Source organism: Lutra lutra, chromosome 9 (genome assembly GCF_902655055.1).
Source record: "Lutra lutra chromosome 9, mLutLut1.2, whole genome shotgun sequence".
NCBI classification, from domain to species: domain Eukaryota; kingdom Metazoa; phylum Chordata; class Mammalia; order Carnivora; family Mustelidae; genus Lutra; species Lutra lutra.
Window position 1 is genome coordinate 58,131,203 of NC_062286.1, and position 22,548 is coordinate 58,153,750.

At 38.0% G+C, this 22,548-nt stretch overlaps 1 protein-coding gene and 1 pseudogene across 2 annotated transcripts in view; one reads left to right on the forward strand and one right to left on the reverse strand.

Annotated features, from left to right (window-relative positions):
* Window positions 1–13,256, reverse strand: part of ACTR2 (actin related protein 2) — a 39,818-nt gene extending 26,562 nt beyond the window's left edge. The window contains exons 1-3 of one of the 2 annotated variants that reach the window (XM_047744965.1): window positions 13,081–13,256; window positions 4,434–4,544; window positions 2,405–2,419 (exon numbers count right to left, since the gene is read on the reverse strand). In XM_047744965.1, coding sequence (XP_047600921.1) covers window positions 2,405–2,419; window positions 4,434–4,544; window positions 13,081–13,128 — 174 coding nt within the window. In that variant the 5' untranslated portion in view covers window positions 13,129–13,256. The remainder of the gene's footprint in view (window positions 1–2,404; window positions 2,420–4,433; window positions 4,545–13,080) is intronic. The other variant, XM_047744966.1, reaches the window with a different exon arrangement.
* Window positions 13,257–17,173: 3,917 nt separating this feature from the next.
* LOC125109813 (store-operated calcium entry regulator STIMATE-like) lies at window positions 17,174–18,977 on the forward strand (annotated as a pseudogene).
* Window positions 18,978–22,548: the final 3,571 nt, after the last annotated feature.

Sequence of the window (22,548 nt, forward strand, 5' to 3'; positions counted from 1 at the left end):
AAAATGTCTCAAAATAAGGTTTAAATATATGTGAGTTTAAAACTTTTAAAAGTAACAATTTAAAAAAAGATCAGAGGTAAACCAGGGTGAGGGCTCAAAAAAAGAATTCTGGAAAAATCCACTGAAAGCAACAACAAAAAGGAAAAATAAAGTTAAAGCAGATGCTAGAAATGTTACAAAAGCTTCTCTGTCGCAACTAATTTCTTATAAAGTTAATTCACCATAACATAAATACTTGAATTTCTTAAATATTAACTGTTTAAAATAATCTGATAGGAAAATGGAAAATTAAAAATCTGCATCTGTGAATTCTAATCAATGACATGCATATTTTGAATTACTTTAGGAGAAGTACATTGATACTTTGAAATACATCAAAAAACGAGATAGATAACGGAGAGATGAATAAATAAATATGTGGTATGTCAGGAAACTAAATAATAGTGTTAGAATCTAGGTGATGGGTATATGGGTTTCACTGTAGGATTCATTAAACTTTGCTATACATTCTAAACATTTAATCAAATGTTGGGGGGAATCTACACCTACAAGAACATATATTACTTTTAACCATTAACAAATGGTCACATACATTACTTTTTAACTTTTTAACAATTAACAAATACACAATTTTGTTACTTTCCTCTAGAATGTATCATTCTATGTGTTGTACAAAGTTAATAAATTAAATAATTAGATGTCTTATATAATCAATATACATTCATAACTATAGTTCATCAAATTTAGAATAAGTCTGATCAGATTTCATCAGAATATTTACTTCTATTTCCATGCAAGAATAGGGTTTTACATATGTCTGACCCAGTACCAATTCAAAATAAAAGTCTCATCCATCTACTTCTAGAGCATACATATATAAAGGATTAACTGAAAGAAACATCTAGCATTGAATATTTTATAATCCCTCTGAACAAAAAGGAAGAACAGTTAAAATGGAAAACAGGTATTAACCTATGAAATTAGTACAAATATTCTTAAGTAGCTCAGCATCTAATCCAAAAATTAATCTGTATCTAAAATATTAATTAAAAGAACCATAGAATATATATTCTTCCCTAGAATGTTTCAACTTTCAAAAACTACAAATGCCAAGAGCTTTATGTGACTTGCCTTATACCTCAGCACCTTGATTTTTTTTTACCACCCACCCCACCCCTGGATTTTTTTTAAATTTAAAGCCTCAACTACCACCTGTTACTTGAAAGAATGAGAAATCACAGTAACTATATGAGACGCTCTTTCAAAGGCATTTATCTTTTATGAAAAGCAGGCAGTGTAGCTTTATTTGCCAAGAATTATTCTGAACAATGTCACCTCAAATTGGAAAATTGAGTGAACACATTTTAAAACCAAAATTAAATCCCTAAGAAGGAAATTCCATAAAAAAGTTTGTTAATAAAGCCTACACTGTTCTCTACAAGTATACACTTAATTCCCTTGAGATTTTAAGACTAATACATGATTTTTATTTAGTATAAATATAGGAATTTCCACATTTAAATGTTTTCATTTATCCAAAAGAACACTCCGCAATGATACTGTTACTAGTTAAAATACAAATCACTAAAAAATGCTTGATCTTTGTCAAAACTGCTTACAAATAATATAAAAAACACACAAGCCTGAAAATACCTACTATTGAAGCACTTAAGGACTGTCACAGAAAAATATAAAGAGAGTGAATTGTCTGGGATGTGCCCAGCTTCTAGTTCAAATTCTGGTTCACACAATGGTATTTATTTAGGGGGAAGGTGTGTTGTTTATGGAAAAGTCTTGTAAGACTTTCATATTTTTCTTATTTATCCTCAGATAATGTTGTAAAAATCTGCTCATCAATAAAAATGGTGTAAGAAACAAGTCAATCTCTTTTCCTCCCTTTTTACTATCTATAGTCCTTGGCATATCAAAGTTTTACTCAGCTTATTACACATTTACTACCCAATTGGATGCAAATACATACAGACTATGATAGGCAATGTTTAATTTAACATTGATCAATAAAATAGATTTATCAAAATGTAACAACTTCACCACAATTCTCTGGATCACACGTATTCTAAATAAAGCTACTTGATTTCTAATATTATGCACACCACATTCCATTTTAATTATAACATTCGTCTACAAGAAACACAAGGAAAATAATTCAAAACTATGTTAGTAATTAGTTCTGGTTTGGTCCATTGTATGCAATCAGGAAAGTATAGGACTTAATTAGTTGCTACCAAACTGAAGCAATGAAAAAGGTTAAAAATCAAAGTACTTAAAATTAAAATATGGAATTACCCCCCTCCCCAATACTACAGGGACACAAAACAACAACTACTGTCCCATCAAGCAAAAGTGGAAAACAAACAGAGAGCATGTGTGTAACCTCACTTACCATCTTTTTGTTATTCTACTTCAACAGGTCAAGAAAGGTGAAGAGAGAGAAGGTAGAAGTAAGAGTCAGAAAAGGCCTAAATAAAATCCTCACTGAAATTTTTAAACATACAAGCAATAGAGACAAATTAGGTAGAGATCAGATGCAGTACTATATTTTACGGAGTTAATAATTAGGGCCAAATTAACATGGACAGTTATTACTCCTGAAAGAAAATTAACTCATTAAACAATTTAAATTTCCAGTTTTTAGTCTATCACCACATTTCAGCTAACAAAACACAAAAGTATAAGTCAATCCACTAGGCACAAGAATCCCAAAAAGTCAAATTTCTTTACTTCATTACTGAATTTAAGAACCTTAATTAAGGAAAATAAATAACAGAAAAGGTCTAGTTGAGTAGGTAGAGGGTGAGTTTAGAGTGTTTTTTTTTCTAAGCTCTAGTAGTCAAGTTAAATTTGACACAGATTTCTTTTACTATTTTCTACTGGAAGAACAAATTAACTTGAGAGACTTAAAAGACTGAGCAGATTGAACAGAACTGAGCCAACAGAACACAGAATGACAAACCATACAAGCAAATGCTACTGGGGAATTCCTTAGCAAAAATGTCTTAGAATATAGGCTAGTTTCATTTCTATCACTTGGCCTTAAAAAGCAAGAAAGTGGGAGTGAAAAGATATGTAATCATTTGTGCCATGTTAGAGACCAAAATGGTTAATATGTGATGTATCTGTACACCTCAAAAATGTTATTCTCCATAAAGTAGATAAAAAAGACATTCTTTAAAAGCTTAATACTGAATAAAAACTGTGATTTCCAACTTCATTTAAAAAGCTTGTCCGTATCACTGGTACTGGCTAAATTTTAGGTCATTCATTTAAGATTAAATTCAATCAGAATGAAAGGCATTCACAAAAACAGAAGGTATCCCCCCCAAATTTCCCAAAAGACCCTGAAAAAAAAATTATCATTTTGAATGTCCCATTTGATTGTAAACAGAGGCCAGAATCATTCACTACTCTAAATCTTTAAAAATTTAACCTGGAACTTCAGTTTCGGTTGGCATCGATACTCATTATGTAACTCAATTCTCTAGTACCAAGAGCAGAGAGCTACCAAGTAGCAAGTCTCTCTCTAGCTATTACTACCTTCCTAGATATCTCAAACAAATGTCCCAAAAAGGTAGACTTAACTCGTATTTCAAATGACTCATAATCTAACTGAAGTTCTATGAAAGACTGTCCAGATAGGATCAACGATGCTAGCTTGTTCACAAATAATTCAGTAAAATGGCCCTTAAATTTGACTGCATTTTTTATAATCTCATCCCTAGGCCACCTAAAGAATTTAAGTCAATTGGTGACCACTGTCCTTTTGATTGTTCTGTTTTCTTTTCTTTTAAAATACTGTAATTCCCACTTCATTTCCAGTCCCTTTAATACGGAGAAAAATATCTCATCCTTAATGTCCAATCTCTCACGTTAAATACATGACAACCTTCCTCCACTCTCCTTACAGTAAGAGAAATAATGCAATAATGCAAGGCCAACTCAAGATGTGAGCACCTTCTTCCTGTACCTTATGGAAATAAGTTACTCTATTAGTGAAAAAAAGAACCAATAAAATGTATATCCTGTGTTTTCCTGACTAGCTATATTAAAAAGTAGGAGAATCAGACCATGAGAAGGAAGGAAAAGTCTTAGGTCCCCAGAGACACTAACATATAATGAAAAATATATGGAACTGAAAGACATAAAAATATCAGGCTGATTTCTTTTAAATATTATATGTAGTAAGGGCTTTAAGTCCCTAATACAATGTTCACATCAACATAAAAATCTTATTTTTACTCCATTCAGAGAGTAATGGCCTATCAGTTTTTGTGTCTTTCTTCAAGTGTTGATATAAATTAAAGATACAAGAAATTCTGCCTCTTTGCTTATCATGGTATCGTATCATAAAACTACTTAATTCAAAGAACACCCCACAAGTTTTAATCCTCATTTATCAATAAATAAAATATTACCTTGATTTCAATGTTTCCCACTTTGGTGGTTGATCTGATAATAGGTCTTCCAACCAAAGCTGGGAAGATGTGTTCTGGAAAGTTAGAGCCTGCATATCCGCACTTCACAAACTGAAAGAGAACAGTAAAAATGTGTTAGTGTCAAGGTATTTACCATGTCCGTTTAAAGAGAGCATCTGGAAAATACCACTTCACATTTATACAATATTTTAAACTTCTGATGCTTTCAAATGATCCGTAGTAGTCACCCAATCTATTCTATCTTCCTTTTATTTCCTTTATGGCATTGACTACTTCAGAGTTTATGTTTATTTACCAGTTAACTGCTTATTTAGTGCACAAGTCTCCCTACTACAGGGAAAGTCTCAGAAAATCTTAAGCTGGGCAGTTTATGGTGGAGCCCAACGCCTCAAAGAGATCTCAGCACACAGTGGTCACACAAGTCAGAGACAGATTCACTCAACAAATGCTAAGAATTTTTTTTTTTTTTTAAAGATTTTATTTATTTATTTGACAGAGAGAGATCACAAGTAAACAGAGAGGCAGGCAGAGAGAGAGAGAGAGAGAGAGAGGGAAGCAGGCTCCCTGCCGAGCAGAGAGCCCGATGTGGGACTCGATCCCAGGACCCTGAGATCATGACCTGAGCCGAAGGCAGCGGCTTAACCCACTGAGCCACCCAGGCGCCCCCAAATGCTAAGAATTTTTAAAAAGAGGAATGTTAGAAACTGAACAGAACTATGCTTCAATTATCTTTGGCAATTCACTTAAGCAACATTTGCCAAAATGGGGGAGAAAATAGCATCTGGACTAGCATCATATTAAAAAAAATATTTGGGGCATTTTTGACTATTTACACTTTTATATTTAGATAAATGTATTTAGTGATGCCAGGTAACCAGAATTTTATATTCAGATAGTGTAGTTCTCCAGTGAGGGCATAACACGAACCCTGATAATACTTGTAAGAAACTCATACACTTCAGGAAAATACAAATCAAAACCACAATGAGATATCACCTCACACCAGTCAGAATGGCTAAAATTAACAAGTGAGGAAACGATGGATGCTGGTGAGGATGTGGAGAAAGGGGAACCCTCCTACACTGTTGATGGGAATGCAAGCTGGTGCAACCACTCTGGAAAACAGCTTGGAGGTTCCTCAAAAAGTTGAAAATAGAGCTACCCTACGACCCAGCAATTACACTACTGGGTATTTACCCTAAAGATACAAACGTAGTGATCCGAAGGGGCACGTGCACCCAAATGTTTATAGCAGCAATGTCCACAATGGCCAAACTATGGAAAGAACCTAGATGTCCACCAACAGATGAATGGATAAAGATGTGGTATATATATACAATGGAATACTATGCAGCCTTCAAAAGAAATGAAACCTTGCCATTTGTGATGATGTAGATGGAACTAGAGATTATTATGCTTAGCGAAATAAGTCAATCGGAGAAAGACAACTATCATACGATATCCCTGATATGAGGAAGTGGAGGTGCAACGAGGGGGGTTGGGGGGTAGGAAAAGAATAAATGAAACAAGATGGGATTGGGAGGGAGACAAACCGTAAGAGACTCTTAATCTCATAAAACAAACTGAGGGTTGCCGGGGGGGGGGGGGGTGGGGAAGGTGGGTAGGGAGAGGGTGGTGGGGTTATAGACATTGGGGAGGGTATGTGCTATGGTGAGTGCTGTGAAGTGTGTAAACCTGGTGATTCACAGACCAGTACCCCTGGGGCTAATAATACATTATATGTTTATAAAAAAAATTAAAAAATTATTAAAAAAAACCCTGATACACTAAGAGACTTAACAACTACAGTAAAACTGAAAATAGAACCAAGGGTTTTTAATTCTTATACCAATAATACAGCCTGTTCAGTCTTATTTTTAAGAGCAGACATTGCAAGGAAAATGCAATTAAAAACTTAAGGGCAGGAGGAGGAAGCTACAGACCAGGAAATGTAATCATAGTCTCTACCTTCTTCCTTAACAAGTCTTTATTCATGTAAGTTATATTGTACAAGGATTTTTGTGTCTACTGATAAATCCCAAGTGCCTAGAACAGTGTCTGGCACATAGGAAGTGCATACTATATAACTGACCAATAAAAATTAAAAAATTTGCTGTTGATTTGGAAGTATGATACCATGATTATTTTATTTTTTAGTTTTATTTTTTATTCTTTTAAGATTTTATTTATTTATTTGACAGAGAGAGATCACCAGTAGGCAGAGAGGCAGGCAGAGAGAGAGAGAGAGAGAGAGGAGGAAGCAGGCTCCCTGCCAAGCAAAGAGCCCGATGCTCTCTGAGCATCCCAGGAACCTGAGATCATGACCTGAGCCAAAGGCAGAGGCTTAACCCACTGAGCTACCCAGGCGCCCACCATGATTATTTTAATACAGAGAATTTGTTTCATCTTAAGAAAAAGTACATTGTTTCATGGCTCCAGGCCCCATACATTCTCTGAAAAGAATTAAGGAGAAAAACAGTATCTGAGGGTGACACATGATAATAATAAGAATGTTGACAGAAACTATTAACCTACCCCTTGACAGAAAGCTACTGTGTACAAAAAACTGTTTTATTTGATGGTGGTAAAACTTAGGAATGATCTTAAACTTACTGACTTCTGACTAACCCCACCAAAATATCGAATTTTCATATTTCAAAGATCTCTATACCAACCTTGTTGGAAATGCTGATGAACCACATTTAACTATAAATAGCCCAGAACATTCTGCCACCCAGAATTTGAAGTGAATTTCAAGTCTTTTATAAATAGAATTTTAAAAAATATATTAAAGTCATGACTTATGCTGATTAAAGCTATGAAAAATCTGTCTGAAATACCACCTGACTTCCTATCCTCCCAGTTCACATTTACATTCTAGAATCTCCATAAAACATACTGTCCATATACATGTTCTTCCAAACCCACAAAACCTAGTCCTGGTCAGTTAACCTCTAAGTCATCAAGGCTAGGGTATTTTTCAGTTATAGCTACCTGTTTCTAAAACTTTGATACAATTCTTATTGGATTATCTTCCAAGGCAATAGTAGGATATGATGGCATAAGGAATAATCTTTTTTTTTTTTAAGGTTTTATTTATTTATTTGGCAGAGAGAGAGAATACAAGCAGGGGGAGCTGCAGGCAGAGGGAGAGGGAGAAGCAGGGAGCCAGATGTGGGGATGGATCCCAGGATCCCTGGGATAATGACCTGAGAGCCACCCAGGTGCCCCCAACCATACCCAAATTTCTATATGAATAACATTTGTCATGATCATCAGCCTAATATCAGCATTAGTCATAATTTACCTTACATTCCAAATATAGAAACAAATACTATGCAGATATTAAATTCTTTTTTTTTTTCTTCTTCCAGATATTAAATTCTTATGTTTACCTCAAAGTAATGAACAGATAAGGACACTGGGTGGGTCAAAAGTGTCCATTCCAGGCTGAAAATGCTCCCTTATATAGTTATAAATGTTTTTAAAGAAAATTATAGAATGACTGAAAAAAGAATCGACAAGTTTCCAGGGGCCATCTTCAGCATGTTAAATATAAACAAATGATTTAAGAGAGAAATACTATCTAAAATTGAAGGTGGGAGGACGAGCCTGGCATGGGAAATAAATCAAATCCTGGTGCACGGAGGAGGCTGTGAAGGTTGACATGCTTTCCCTCTCATTCTGAGCTACACAGACTCAGAAACACACAACATGGCAAATACATAAATAATCACATTTGTCAATGTTTACTGATTATAAATGCTCAGATGGGTGGTTTATAGCTTAAAATTCTCGTTTGAGCATATTTTTGTTTGTTCGTTTGTTTGAGCATATTTTAAGGGATGAAATATTTGCCGTGTGACTAATGTAAAAAGACATTCCTGAAATAGGAGACTCCCTGAAACTATAAAAACAATTGTAAACCCATTTATTCCTGTGCTTTACAAAATAAGGAAAGTTGGCATTTAATTCAAATTAAACATACCAATCACTTATTAATGAAATTACTTATGCAGTTTAAGCAGTAGCTTACTGGAAGCAGATGCTGCTTTAATAATCCAGTGCCAGGGGGACCTGGGTGGCTCAGTGGGCTAAGCCTCTGCCTTCAGCTCAAGTCATGATCTCAGAGTCCTGGGATTGAGCTCCGCATCAGGCTCTCTGCTCAGCAGGGAGCCTGCCCCCCCTCCCCCGGCCTGCTGCTCTGCCTACTTGTGCTCTCTCTGTCAAATAAATAAATAAAATCTTTTAAAAAAATAATAATCCAGTGCCAGCACTCCTACATGGTATTAGACACTTGGTCAAAATGACAATAGCTGCACTATTTCATATTATTGCCAATGTGAGAGCATTAATAGCTATAATAACAAGAGTTTAATTACAATAATCTATTTTTAATAACAAAATGAATATAATTTGACATTTCCTTTCTTGCAAAAAGTCAGTACCTTAAAAAAAAAAATCTAATTCATGTGATAAAATGCAAAGAATACAGTCTTTTCCAAGCTACTCATTTGGTATCATTTTAATCCTTGCAATACCTCCCCTAGTCTAATCATTTTAAGACTTGGACTTAGTTCTCTCATTGTGTGTAAGAAGGTTGAGTTTAAGAAATAGATTTTACCATATATAGTTTCCTCTTCATAGCACTGTGGTTTGAACTGACTCCCTTACTTGCCACTGAGTCATCAAATGGTAAGAACATGAACAGTATAATGTTCTTTCAAGCAAAAATGAAGAAAAAAATCCAACTACATTTGCTCTAAAAGTATCTTTCTCCCCTCAAAAAATAAACTGGGATTTATACAGCCCCATTTGAGCTTATTTAATTTGTATTTTTCCTTTATTAATTTAATCTGATGGTATGGCTATATTCATTAATTTAATTGCCTAGTGATTATTCTCATCTTAAGCCACAAAAATATTTTTTTCTATTTCAAAGCGTTTTGCAGAGTGAAGCCAAATTTGTTTTGGGTTTGTTCCTACTTCAAGCACTCCTAAATTCAAAATATAAACTAGCATAAATCTGATAAAGCACAGCATAAGCAACAACAAATGTGAAAATTATAAATGAAAGCATAATTATCCTAGCACAAGAAGCTACTTTGTATCATTAGACCCTAAAAATTCTACCAGTCATACAGTAAGCACACGAGTCTTTCCTGTCGGTGAACTAGCTTAATGCTGATGAAATCACCCAAGTTTGGTAACAATACACTCCAGGGACCTGGGCCCAACTCTTGAAAGACACCTAAACCTAAGCAGATCTCCAGATTTCACCTGCGTGGCCATTTTCAGTGGTTCTATTTAGATGGAAGCTCTCTTTTAGGTTTGAATTGTTATGAAGATGAAATGCATAAATTATTGGAATCAGGTTAAGTTTTCCTCCTCTAGGCCACCCTAATGAGAGAGACCACATCTAGTTGGGAGCTAGTGAGGAAGAGAAGCAGGACCAACATTTGACATGTGATCATAAGACTCACCCACTCTTAGAGCATTCCAATTAGGGCCTGCCAGCGGGGATAAAAAAAAAAAAATCATCGGGGCACCTGGGTGGCTCAGTGGTTACAGCCTCTGCCTTCGGCTCGGGTCATGATCCCAGGGTCCTGGGATCAGGCCCCGCATCGGGCTCTCTGCTTGGCAGGGAGCCTGCTTCCTCCTCTCTCTGCCTGCATCTCTGCCTACTTGTGATCTCTGTCTGTCAAATAAATAAATAAAATCTTAAAAAAAAAAAATCATCAATTTCTCAAATAGCCTATAAGCCTAAAACCTAAAATGTGTTAAGAGACCAGTTGCTTTAGGGTAACAACTATTTATGCAAGTTTTTAGAAATTAAAATTGAACATCTTCTGTAATATTTAGTTGTAGATAACTCAGTATAGGTTCAGGTACCGAAACAAAATCAAGAGGACTATGAAATATAAGCAGTAAGAAATAGAGAATTTCTGTGTTTAGAATCCTCTAAATTTTCAGATATCACAGCATTCCTAGCTACATATTACATCAGAACTGTCTCTTCATTTGAAACCAATCATGTCTACAGAAAATCCGGATAAAATTTTAAAGTAACTAGAAATCTAACACCAAATACATATATTTTGTTCAAATTAACTACATTTTTCCTTTACTGATCTCTTAAGGTACAAGATTCTTAAACTAAGGATTAGCCATAAGCCTAATCAATAACAGACAATCAGCTTTCTAACTCAGGTAAACTAATAAAATAGTAACAAAAATGAACTCATGGCTAACATTCCTATTCTAACTGAATATCAACAAACTCATACACTACAAATACAGAGCTCATTACCCTTCGAAGAGGAGGAATCACTGAAATATAACTGGCTCTCATTTCTAAAGATTATCAGACATATTTTAAAAAATATTTTAAATTCAATTTTTAAAGCTTTAAATTTTTTAGAGGTCAATTTCAGACTACAGGGGGAATCAGGCTATTTTTTTTTTAAAGCATCTTTAACTGGGTTTTAGCTGTAAAAGCAATAAATGTTTATAGTTAATTTGGTTTAAAGATAGTCTCACATGTTTTGTTAAAAAAACAAAACAGAGCACTTCCCAATAATTCAGAAGAGGCATGAAGTCTTTCCTATCTTCCCTCATTCTTATCCCCAGGCTCACAGGTAACCACTACGAACATATCACTCCCTCTAAAAGTTCCATGTACAAGTTCGTGGACACATAGACATATTTAATAAAATAAAGAACATTCACATAAATGGGATCATTCTAAAACTTCTTTTTTAACTTAACAATAAACCTTAGATATTTCCACAGTGGTGAATCTGCCTTTTTTTTTAAGCATACCATTCTGTATGGATGCCCCATTATATGATAACCCTTATTACTCTCATGTTTTTAACTTAGTTCATATAAAACTAGTGTGATCATTGCTTGTAAAAGTCTGTAGCACAATAAGGGCAGTATTATGTCAGTAAATATCAGCTCCTTTTTTCCCCTCAACAATTCACTTTCCAAAATGTGTTTTTTTTTAAAGATTTTATTTATTTTTTTGATAGAGAGAAATCACAAGTAGGCAGAGAAGCAAGCAGAGAGAGAGAGAGAGGAGGAAGCAGGCTCCCTGCAGAGCAGAGAGCCCGACTCGGGGCTAGATCCCAGGACCCTGAGATCATGACCTGAGCTGAAGGCAGAGGCTTAACCCACTGAGCCACCCAGGCGCCCCACTTTCCAAAATGTTTTAATGTTCAAGTAAAATCTGGATGCCTGGGTGGCTCAGTGGGTTAAGCCTCTGCCTTGGCTCACTCGGGTCATGATCCCAGGGTCTTGGGATCCACCCAATATCGGTCGTGGGGAGCCTGCTTCCCACCCCCCTCTCCCTGCCAGGCACTCTGCCTACTTGTGATCTCTGTCTGTCAAATGAATAAATAAAATCTTTAAAGAAAAAAAAGTTCAAGTAAAATCTTTTTTGTTTTTGTTTTTGTTTTTTTTCAGATGTACAACATAGTGACATATAGGACATATAGGACAACTATATGTTATGCTATGCTCACCGTGGGTGTAGCTACCATATAATGCTATTCAGTACCTCTGACTATATTCCCTAAGCTGTACCTGTCATCCCCGTGATTTACTCACTCCATAACTGGAAGTCTATTTTAATTCATATATCACATTTATGGAAAAAGAGAAAAGTCACAAAATATTGCAACTCCAAAATGGTTAGAAATCATTGTAATGCAGGGGGAAATGATCACTATAGAACTCATCCCAATTAGGTAACATTTCTGTCTTCCAATGTTCTACTCTAAGTTTTTTTTAAATGGGGGCGGGGAGTTGAAAGCAACAACTTTCCATTGATTTCTAAATCACTGTTTTAGCCAGATTTTTACAATCATTTGCCTTTTTGAATCTTAAAGACTAACATGATCTGTGTTCTGCATCTAAGGAAAAAAATGGGGGGAGGGGGGTAACAAAATTGGTTAACTTCCCCCAAGGTCCACAATTTAACACCTGGGCCTTAAAGTGGTCTTCGATCTCCCAAGAGCAATAGAACATACTGTCTCTGCGGGGCTGCACCGAGGCCAAATTCCCAGCATGCAGAACAAAAAGTAAATGATGCTTTGCTCAACTGCACCTCCCGCCCCCCAAAACTGCGAAAGGGCTGCGGCTCGTTGCATGACAGCACTTCCCTTTTTCTTTAAACCCATTTCCTGCCTCCCGTTGGGTATCGTCAATGATACAGGAAGAGGAAGGCCTCTGGGTCTTTTCTCCTTTCTACAGAACCGGTGACCCTGGGGCATGGAACCCTTATCAAACAAACCTACCCAGTCTTTTTCCCCTCCAGCCCTTTAGCCAAAGTGTCCCCATTCGGGCGCGGCGCTGGCCGCCGCCGGGCAGCAAGCTGGATCCCCCTCCAGTGTCGGCCTTTCCCACCGCCTCACCCCGAGTCGCGGAGGTGGCAGGCTCGGGGAGACCAGAATGGGATCGGTCCGCTCACTCCCCACGCCCGCCAAGGCCGGAAGCGCTGCACCGCGCCTCCTGGTCCCGGCTGCCCGAGGGCCCAGGGGTGCAACCCCGACCACCGAGGGCCCATGCGCCACTAGCACATCCCCGCCCCGGCTTGGGCTACGACCTCCCCGCCGGCGCTTACCCCGGTGCCGTTGTCGCACACCACCACCTTCCTGCCCTGGCTGTCCATCGTCGGTCCGGAAGAGAGCCGCCGCCGCCGAACGACCTAAGCCCCTACTGCCCGGCCCTTTCCTCTTCCTCCTCCTTCTTCGCGGCCCCTCCTTCGGGCCAACTTTCTTCCCCCAACCGGAAGTCAACGCCCGGCCCCACCCGCCATTTAAGATACAGCCAGCACGGAAGGGGTGGGGGTGGGAGGGAGGAGGCCGAGACTGGCAGTAGTGAGACCCAATAAGACACGTTTAAGTTCGAATCCCCGCCCACAACTCCTGTTTCTGCTTCGGCTCCCTCTCAGCGGTCGTGGTCACCGCCCACCCGGCTTCTTCCTTATGGCTTCTAGTTCCTGGAGCTTCGCGGGGCTTTAATGGCGGCTGATTTAGGGGACGTTGAGGCCCAAGGCGCTGCAGGAGGTGAGGGCCTCCCTTATCCGTCTGCCAAAAAGAGGCAGGCAGGTGAAGGACACTGGATCTGTGCGAGATGGCAGTGGAATGTAGAGAGGAGACAGCCTGGAGGGTGGAAGGCAGGGGAAACAAACCTGGACATCTCTGTTGAACCCACCGTTGAGCATGGTTTGGTGTGTCATGGCTTCTAGGGCTCTTCAGGGAACAGAGCTGGGATGGATACACGCATATGAAGTCATGCGTTTATACTGATACCTCCAATTCCAGTCCAACCTTTTTTTGCCCAATTTGCCCTTAGTCAAGTGAGCAGGAGTGGATACCTATCTTTTCAGGCCCCTCGTTCACCAGTTCTCGTCCAGCAGCACCATGTTCCTTCACACCTCTTCACTGTATGTACCTGTTTGAATCCAGAGTCTCGACTTCGAAATCAGACAGCCTCAGTTTCAAATATGGCTCTGCCACTCAAGGATTCTGTGATTTGGATTTATCTTTGCCTATGCATACGAATACTAACCTCTGCTTCCACGGGTGGTTGTGAAGGTAAAATTCTATTCATGGAGTATCTATCTATTCAGTGGTAGTTATTGATTATTATTTACATACTTCTAAAGGTATAGTTCTTTCTACCTATAATGCCTCTCCTTTTTTTTTTTTTTAATCAATCAGGAGACTTCTCATCCTCTAAGATCCAGTTGTCACATCTATGAAGACTTTGCTGATAACCGTCAAGAGGCTCCTTACTCTTTCTTCACTAATTAGTTTACCATGGACATATGAATAATATTCTTTTTTTTAAACTTTTTTTTTTTTAAAGATTTTATTTATTTATTTTACAGAGAGAAATCACAAGTAAGCAGAGAGGCAGGCAGAGAGAGAGGAGGAAGCAGGCTCCCTGCCGAGCAGAGAGCCCGATGCGGGGCTCGAACCCAGGACCTGGGATCATGACCTGAGCCGAAGGCAGCGGCTTAACCCACTGAGCCACCCAGGCGCCCCTTTTAAACTTTTTTTTAAGATTTTATTTATTTATTTGACAGAGAGAGATCACAAGTAGGCAGAGAGGCAGGCAGAGGAGAGAGAGAGGGAAGCAGGCTCCCCACCGAGCAGAGAGTCCGATGCGGGGCTCGATACCAGTACCCTGAGATCATGACCTGAGCTGAAGGCAGAGGCTTAGCCTACTGAGCCACCCAGGCGCCCCTATGAATAATATTCTTGTGCTTTTGACATTCAACAACTTTTGGATGAGTGATGTTAAAATTTATCTTGAAAAAAATGCCAGCATTTTTGAGAGGTGAGAACTAGAATTGTGCCTTTCACATGGCTGTACATGTGCACTGACTAGATTAAAGCTTGGATCATAAACCCCTCCGTCCAGTATTCTAATACGAGGCTGCCTCTCAGTTTTCACTTTGTTCTTTTATTAGACCAGTCGTTTTCAAACCTTTATAAGGGCTTAGGCAGCTTTATTTGAATTTAATCTTTCAAAAAAAAATATTTACTTATTTATTTATTTTAAAGAGAGTGTGCAGGATCATGGGAGGTGCAGAGGAAGAGAGAGACTCCTCAAGCAGACTCCCTGCTGACTGTGGAGCCTGATGCTGGCAGGGCTTAATCCTAGGACCCTAAGATCATGACCTCAGTCGAAATCAAGAGTCCACCACTTAACTGACTGAGCTGCCCAGGTGTGCCCCCTCAAATTAATCTTACATGGAACCTCAACATATAAAATAAATTAAAGCTGCCATAGTAGTGAAAAGTTTGAGAAATTAGAATGGATAGAAGGCTTCAGGGAACTATGTCTTCTCTGCACCTGTTTCAATAGTTGTTGAGGTACCTTAGCCTGCTGAACAGTGCATTAGTTCACAAATTACACATCTGCCTTTTGTGGCCCCAGTGCCTGGCGCTGTAAAATTTTCCCGGAAGTATATTTATTTGGTCTAAGCAAATTGAACTCAAGTATTGCTGTGTCCTTTTATTTTTCCTCTCTGTGCTTTTTTTTTTTTTTTAAACTGTTTAAGAGATTATATTTTGGGCTTTTTTCTGATAATAAAAATAGTACATGCAGATGACAGAAAATATCAACAAATATCCATTTGCTATATACTAATGGAAATGCAGCAGACCCTTGACCATGCAAATTCAGATGCAGCACTATTGGTGACTGGTTCCTACCTTCTATACCAGGTGAAACCAGATCATTTCACTTTCCTCAAAATAATGTGATTACATATTTTAGGTGATTATTTTGGGGGAGGAGGAGAGGGAGTCTTCATATCTATCCTCTATCATGGTTTTATGTATATTATTCCACACAAAAATCTTGCTAAACAGATATTCCCATTTCACACACGAAGAATGAGGGTTTGGGGTGCCTGGGTGGCTCAGTGGGTTAAGCCTCTGCCTTCAGGTCAGGTCATGATCTCAGGATCCTGGGATCAAGCCCTGCATCAGGCTCTCTGCTCAGCGGGAAGCCGGTTTCCCCCTCTCTCTCTGTCTACCTACTTGTGATCTCTCTCTCTCTCTGTCAAATAAACAAATCTTAAAAAAAAAAAAAAAAAAAGAAAGAAATGAGGGCTTTAAAATATTAAGTCCTGTAAGGTCATAGGATATGAAGTATATATAACAGATACCAGTATGTTGTTTTTTGTCATCAGTGAATATTCTGAAGTTGAAAGAATATTAGAAAAATCCAAATAAATTTAATACAAGACCGATACACTGAAAACTACAAAACATTGTTTAGAAAAATTAAAGAAGATCTAGATAAGTAAACATACCATGTTCATGGATTGAACACTCATTGGTTTGGTTTGGTTTTTAAAGATTTTATTTATTTAACAGAGAGATAGAGAGCACAAGTAGGCAGAGCGGCAGGCAGAGGGAGAGGAAGAAGCAGGCTCTCCACTGAGCAGGGAGCCCAAAGCAGGGCTTGATCCCAGGACCCCAGGATCATGACCTGAGCTGAAGGCAGCTGCTTAACTGACTGAGGCCTGCAGGTGCCCTGAACACTCATAATTAAGATGACAGTTCTCTTCAAATTGTTCTGTAAATTCAAATGTAATCTCTATCAAAACCCCAGCAGCCTTTTTTTTTTTTTAGAAACCAACAAGTTTGATCCTGAAAGTTATATGGAAATGCAGAATAGGCAGAATAGCCAAAACAATTTTGAAAAGGAAAAGCAAAAGGGGCAGACTTCCACTGATTTCAAAACTTATTATAAGGTACAGTAATGAAGACAGTATGATATTGTCACAAGGATGGACATATAAATCATGGTACAGATAGACAGCCCAGAAATAAACTTACATTTAGGGCCATTGATTTTCAACAAATCTGCTGAAACAATCAGTGGGAAAAGGCAATTTTTTTTTTAGATTTTATTATTTATTTGACAGACAGAGATCACAGGTAGGCAGAGAGGCGGGCAGAGAGAGGAAGGGAAGCAGGCTCCCTGCTGAGCAGAGAGCCCGATGTGGGGGTTGATCCCAGGACCCTGGGATCATGACCTGAGCTGAAGGCAGAGGCTTAAACCCACTGGCCACCCAGGCGCCCCGCAATTTTTTTTTAAATAAATAGTACTTGGACAACTAGATATTCTTATATGTGGAGGAAAAAAGAACATTGATCCTTGTTTCACACTATACACAAAAATTAATTCAAATGGATCATAGATTTAAATTTAGAAGAGCAGGTGAGCCTGGCTGGCTCAGTTGGAGGAGCATACAACTCTTTGTCTTGAGGTTGTGAGTTTGAGCCCCACATGGAGTGCAGAGATTATTTTTAAAAAATCTTTTAAAAGTTAAAGATAAGGTGGGGCGCCTAGGTGGCTCGGTGGGTTAAGCCTCTGCCTTCTGCTCAGGTCATGATCCCTGCATCGGGCTCTCTGCTCCGCGGAGAGCCTGCTTCCTCCTCTCTCGCTGCCTGCCTCTGCTTGCTTGCGATCTGTCAAATAAATAAATAAAATCTTAAAAAAAAAAAAAAAGGTTAAAGATAAGGGGCACCTGGGTGGCTCAGTGGGTTAAAGCCTCTACCTTCGGCTCAGGTCATGATCCCAGGGTCCTGGGATCAAGCCCCACATCGGGCTTTCTGTTCTGTGGGGAGCCTGCTTCCCCCTCCCCCTCTGCCTGCCTCTCTGCCTACTTGTGATCTCTGTCTGTCAAATAAATAAAATCTTTAAAAAAAAAATTAAAGATAAAAATAAATAAATTTAGGAGAGCTAAAACTATAAGTTCTGGGAAAAAAAGACGAGAAAAATCTTTTGTTGTTAAGCAAAGATTGCTTAGACATAACACCAAAATCATGATTCATAAAAGAAAAAAATGATAAGTTGGACTTAACTGAAATTTAAAAGTTTAACTCATGTATTAAGAAAACCAAAAGACAAGCCACAGACTAAAAGATTTTTGCAAATTATATATTCAACAAAGAACTTGTATCCAGAATAAATTAAGAACACATAATAATAATAAGATAAATTATCTAATATTAAAAGTGGGTGAAAAATTTGAGTAGACATTTCACCCAAGAAGTTTTATGAATGACTAATAAGCACATGGAAAGATACTCAACGTCATTAATCATTAGGGAAATATAAATTAAAACCATAATGAAAGTGGTGGCCTGCAGGCAGTAAGGCCCCAGGTGGACTGGGTCTTGTGCTCCTCCACCAGGCTGGTAATGCCCCACCAGGCATTCCAGCTGGGACCACTGGGCAGGCTGCCCTCAAGGCCAGTGAGAGCTGCCAGGCAAGAGCCTTGCACTCCTGCACAGTTTCGGCATTTTCTTGCAGGGGCTGCTCCGTGCAGTGGCCTTTGGCATGTTGGTGCTCAAACCTAAGAACCAAAGCATGAAAGAAGTCCCTAGAGTATATGGTTTTTAGACACTTCCTATGACTTCCAAAGTCATAGGAATATTACTCATCCACTTTGCAAATGTGTACCTAGCAGATCTCATCGAATAGGACCCTTGTTCACTTCAGCTTTCTCATCTCTGTGGACATGCAAGCCATGAGCATCTTAGTTGAGTAGCAGCAGTGGGAGCTCCTGCATTTGGACAAATGTGGAGACCCGCTGCAGTGTGGAGCCCAGGTCCAGCAGTGTGCTTTTACATCTTGATCATGATTTTTGGAAAGTCACCTTCATCGTCCTCATACTTCAGTGGAAAAAGGTGACCCATTGAGTCCCACTGAAAACCCGGATCTGAAATTGGCCATCATCATGCTGATTGCCCTTTTCTTTGTTAATGCTTTAATGTTTTGGGTAGTGGACTACACTCTTAAATTCTTCCGCATGTCCCCTTGAAGAAAGAATACAATATTTTACAAAACCATAGTATCATTGTATCTAGGAAAAATTAGCAGTAACTCCATATCATCTAACATTCAGTCCATATTTGTATTTCCCTAGTTGTCCCTACCATGTTTATAGCTGTTTTTCTTCCTAAACCAAGATCCAATCAGGGTTCAGATATTATGTTTGTTGTTATATCTCTCTCTTTTTAAAAAAAAAGATTTATTTATTTAGTTGAGAGAGAAAGAGAGCACAAGTGGGAGGGGCAAAGGGAAAGAGAGAGAGAATCTCAAGCAGACTCTACCCTAAGCATGGATGGAGCCCTAGGCAGGCTCCCATGAGCTCATGACCTAAGCAGAAACTAGGAGTTGATGCTCAACTGACTGAGCCACACTGGAACCCTTTGTTAATCCCTTTAATCTCTTAATCTAGAATAGTCATCCTACTTTTTTTTTCATGGCATTAACTTTTTGAAGAGTTCAGATCATTTGGCTATAGAAATGTTCCATGATCTGGATTTGTATGAATGCTTTCTTGTGGTTGGTTAAATTTTTAAGTGATGTTTATGCATAATGTTGTTATGGCATTTGATGATACTATAGACAGGATGTGTTACATGGATATTCTTTGCTTTTGGCAATATAAAATTAACATTGTATTGATAACAGAACCAAGCAAAAATCTTGCAATACTATCAATAATGCTATTGTCTGGATTTAGATCTAGCCTAGAAAGAGTACAATTTTTATACACACATATGCACACACAGAAAAGCAGGAATCTGTGATTTGTGATTCCATATCTGTTAGAGAAGGGAATAAATACTATGAAAGTTAATATACTAAATGTTTTACTATCCAAGTTCCTGACTTTATTTATTTATTCACTCACTCATTCATTTATTTATTTAAATTAGGCTCCTGCCCAATGTGGGACTTGAATTCATGACCCTGAGATGAAGAGTTACATGTTTTACAGACTGAGCCAGTCAAGTGCCCTTTTTCTCAATGTCATTTAGCCTCTTACTCGTTTTTGTATTCTCTGTAAAACATAAATACATCTCAGAGTTAGAGGAAAATAATTTGAGGAGTTTATGCATTTTATGATACAACAGCTTTAAGGGTTTTTTAAAAAAGATTTTATTTATTTATTTTAGAGCATGCGGTGGCAGGGCGGGGAGAGAGGTATCGGGAGAGGGAAAGAGAGAATCTTATGCCGACTCTGTTTTGGGTGTGGAGCCCAACATGGGGTTAGATCTCATAACCCTGAGATCACAACCTGAGCTGAAATTAAGAGTTGGATGCTCAACTGACTGAGCCACCCAGGCGCCCCTAAGTTATCTTTTAATAATCGACCTGATTACTATTTTTGGCTTTTATTATGGAAAATTTCAAACACATATAAAAGTATAATAAAATGAACCCTATGAGCCCATCAGCTAATTTCTGCAGTGATGGTCTTTCTGCTGTTCTTGTTTCATCAATTTTTCTTCCCACAGTTTTGTTGTTCTTGTTTGGTGGGAGTATTTTAAAGCAAATATCAGGGATCATACCTTACCTCTTTTAAATACTTCAGTATGTGTTTCTAACACATAATGACTTTAAAAATATAATCACAATAACATTATTATACCCCAAAAAATTAACAAGTTCTTATTATCTCTTAATACTCAATCCATATTTAGCTTTCCCTAGTTGTCTCCAAAATGTCCTCTTTCTCTTTTTCATTTGGTTTTTTTCTTTTTCTTTTTTAAAAGCATTTTATTTATTTGACACAGAGAGAGAGACAGCGATAGATGGAACACAAGCAGGGAGAGTGGGAGAGGGAGAAGCAGGCCTCCTGCCAAGCAGGGAGCCCAATGTGGGGCTCAATCCCAGGGCCCTGGAATCATGACCTGAGCTGAAGGCAGACGCTTAACAACTGAGCCATCCAGGTGCCCTTCATTTTTTTTTTCAATCAATATCTAAATAAGGCATGCACATTGCATTCAGTTGATATGTCTCTGAAGCCTATTTTAGTCTATGACACTTCTCTCTCTCTTTCCTTACACCATATTTTGGGTGAAGAAACAGGATCTTTTGTCCTCTGGAATTTCCTGATTCTGGATTTGGCTGATTGTATCCATGCAATGTTGTTTGTCTTGTTCCTCTAGCCTCCATATTTTCTAGAAATTGGTGGTTAGATCTAGAAGTTTGATTAGATGTAGGTTCAACTATTTTGGTAAAAGTGTTTCATAGGCAGTGATGTACTTTTATTGTAGTGAAGTACAGAGATGTACTTTTATTGCATCACATTTGAAGAAACACAATGCGTGGATGTCCCACAGTTAGTGATGTTAATTTTAAGATTATTCAGTGGATTTTGGTTTTATTGAATGATATATTAGAGAGTTCCCCATGAGTTTGCCACTTAATAGTTAAAGCAGTCATCAAAGATTGTTGCCTGATTGGATCAGGAAGCAATCAAGTAGTTTGCCTGACCCATAATTTCTCATTTCCAAAGCTAATAGGTTTTGACCTAATTAGCCACTGCAGTTGCTTTCCAATAAAATTATAGCTTTAAAACTAGGTTAATTAAATGAATTTTTAAAAATCAAAAAACAAATCTCACAGGCACTTAGTGTGTATAAGCTATAGCTTTAGTTGGCATTTTAGTTGTGATAGTTCTCATTCAAAAGGTTCATATTTCTCCCCTCATTTCACCATATACAAAAATTAACTCGAAACAGATCAAAGATTAAATTTAAGAGGTAAAACTATGAAACTCTTTTAAAAACTTAAGGGGTAAGGATGCCTGGGTGGTTGGTTAACTGTCCAACTCTTGGTTTTGGCTTAGGTTGTAATCCCATAGTCGTGAGATCAAGCCCCTCATTGGCTCATGCTCAGTGTGAGCACTGAGATCTTGAGATCTCCCCCTCTGCCCCTCCTACTCCTGTTCTCTCTCTCTCTCTCTCTCTCTAATAAATAAATAACTCTTAAAAAAAAAACACACCAAAAACACAGGGGGCATCTGGGTGGCTCTGTTGGTTAAGCCACTGCCTTTGGCTCAGGTCATGATTCCGGAGTCCTGGGATTGAGTCCTGCATCGGGCTCCTAGCTCTGCAGGGAGTCTGCTTCTCCCTCTGAGCTTCCCCCCTCTCATGCTCTCTCTCTCTCTCTCTCAAATAAATAAATAAAATCTTTTAAAAAAATAAAAAATAAAAAAATTTTTAAAACCACAGGGGGTAAATCTTTATAACCTTGAATTAGGCAATAGTTTCTTACATATGATACAAAAGCACAAGCAATAGAAGAAATAGATAAATTGGACTTAATCAAAATTAAAAACATTTGTGCTACAAAAGATACCATCAAATGAGTGAAAAGGCAACTCACAGGATGGGAGAAAATACTGGCAAATTGTAAACCTGATAAGGGACTTGTATCTAGTATATATAAAGAAATTTTAAAATTCAATAATAAAAAAGAACTAAACCAATTTGAAAATAGGAAAAGGATTTGAATAGACATTTACCCAAAGAAGATATACAAAATGGCCAATAAAGTCATGAAAAGAAACAGAATGATTAATATCACAGAAACATTAGGTAAATGCAAATCAAAACCACAGGGAGGTTTCACTTCACACTCACTAGGATGGTTGTAATCAAAATGACAGATAATAACAAGTCTTGACAAGGATGTGGAGAAATTAGAATCCTTATCTATTGCTGGTAGGAATGTAAAATGGTGCTGGTGAGAATATAAA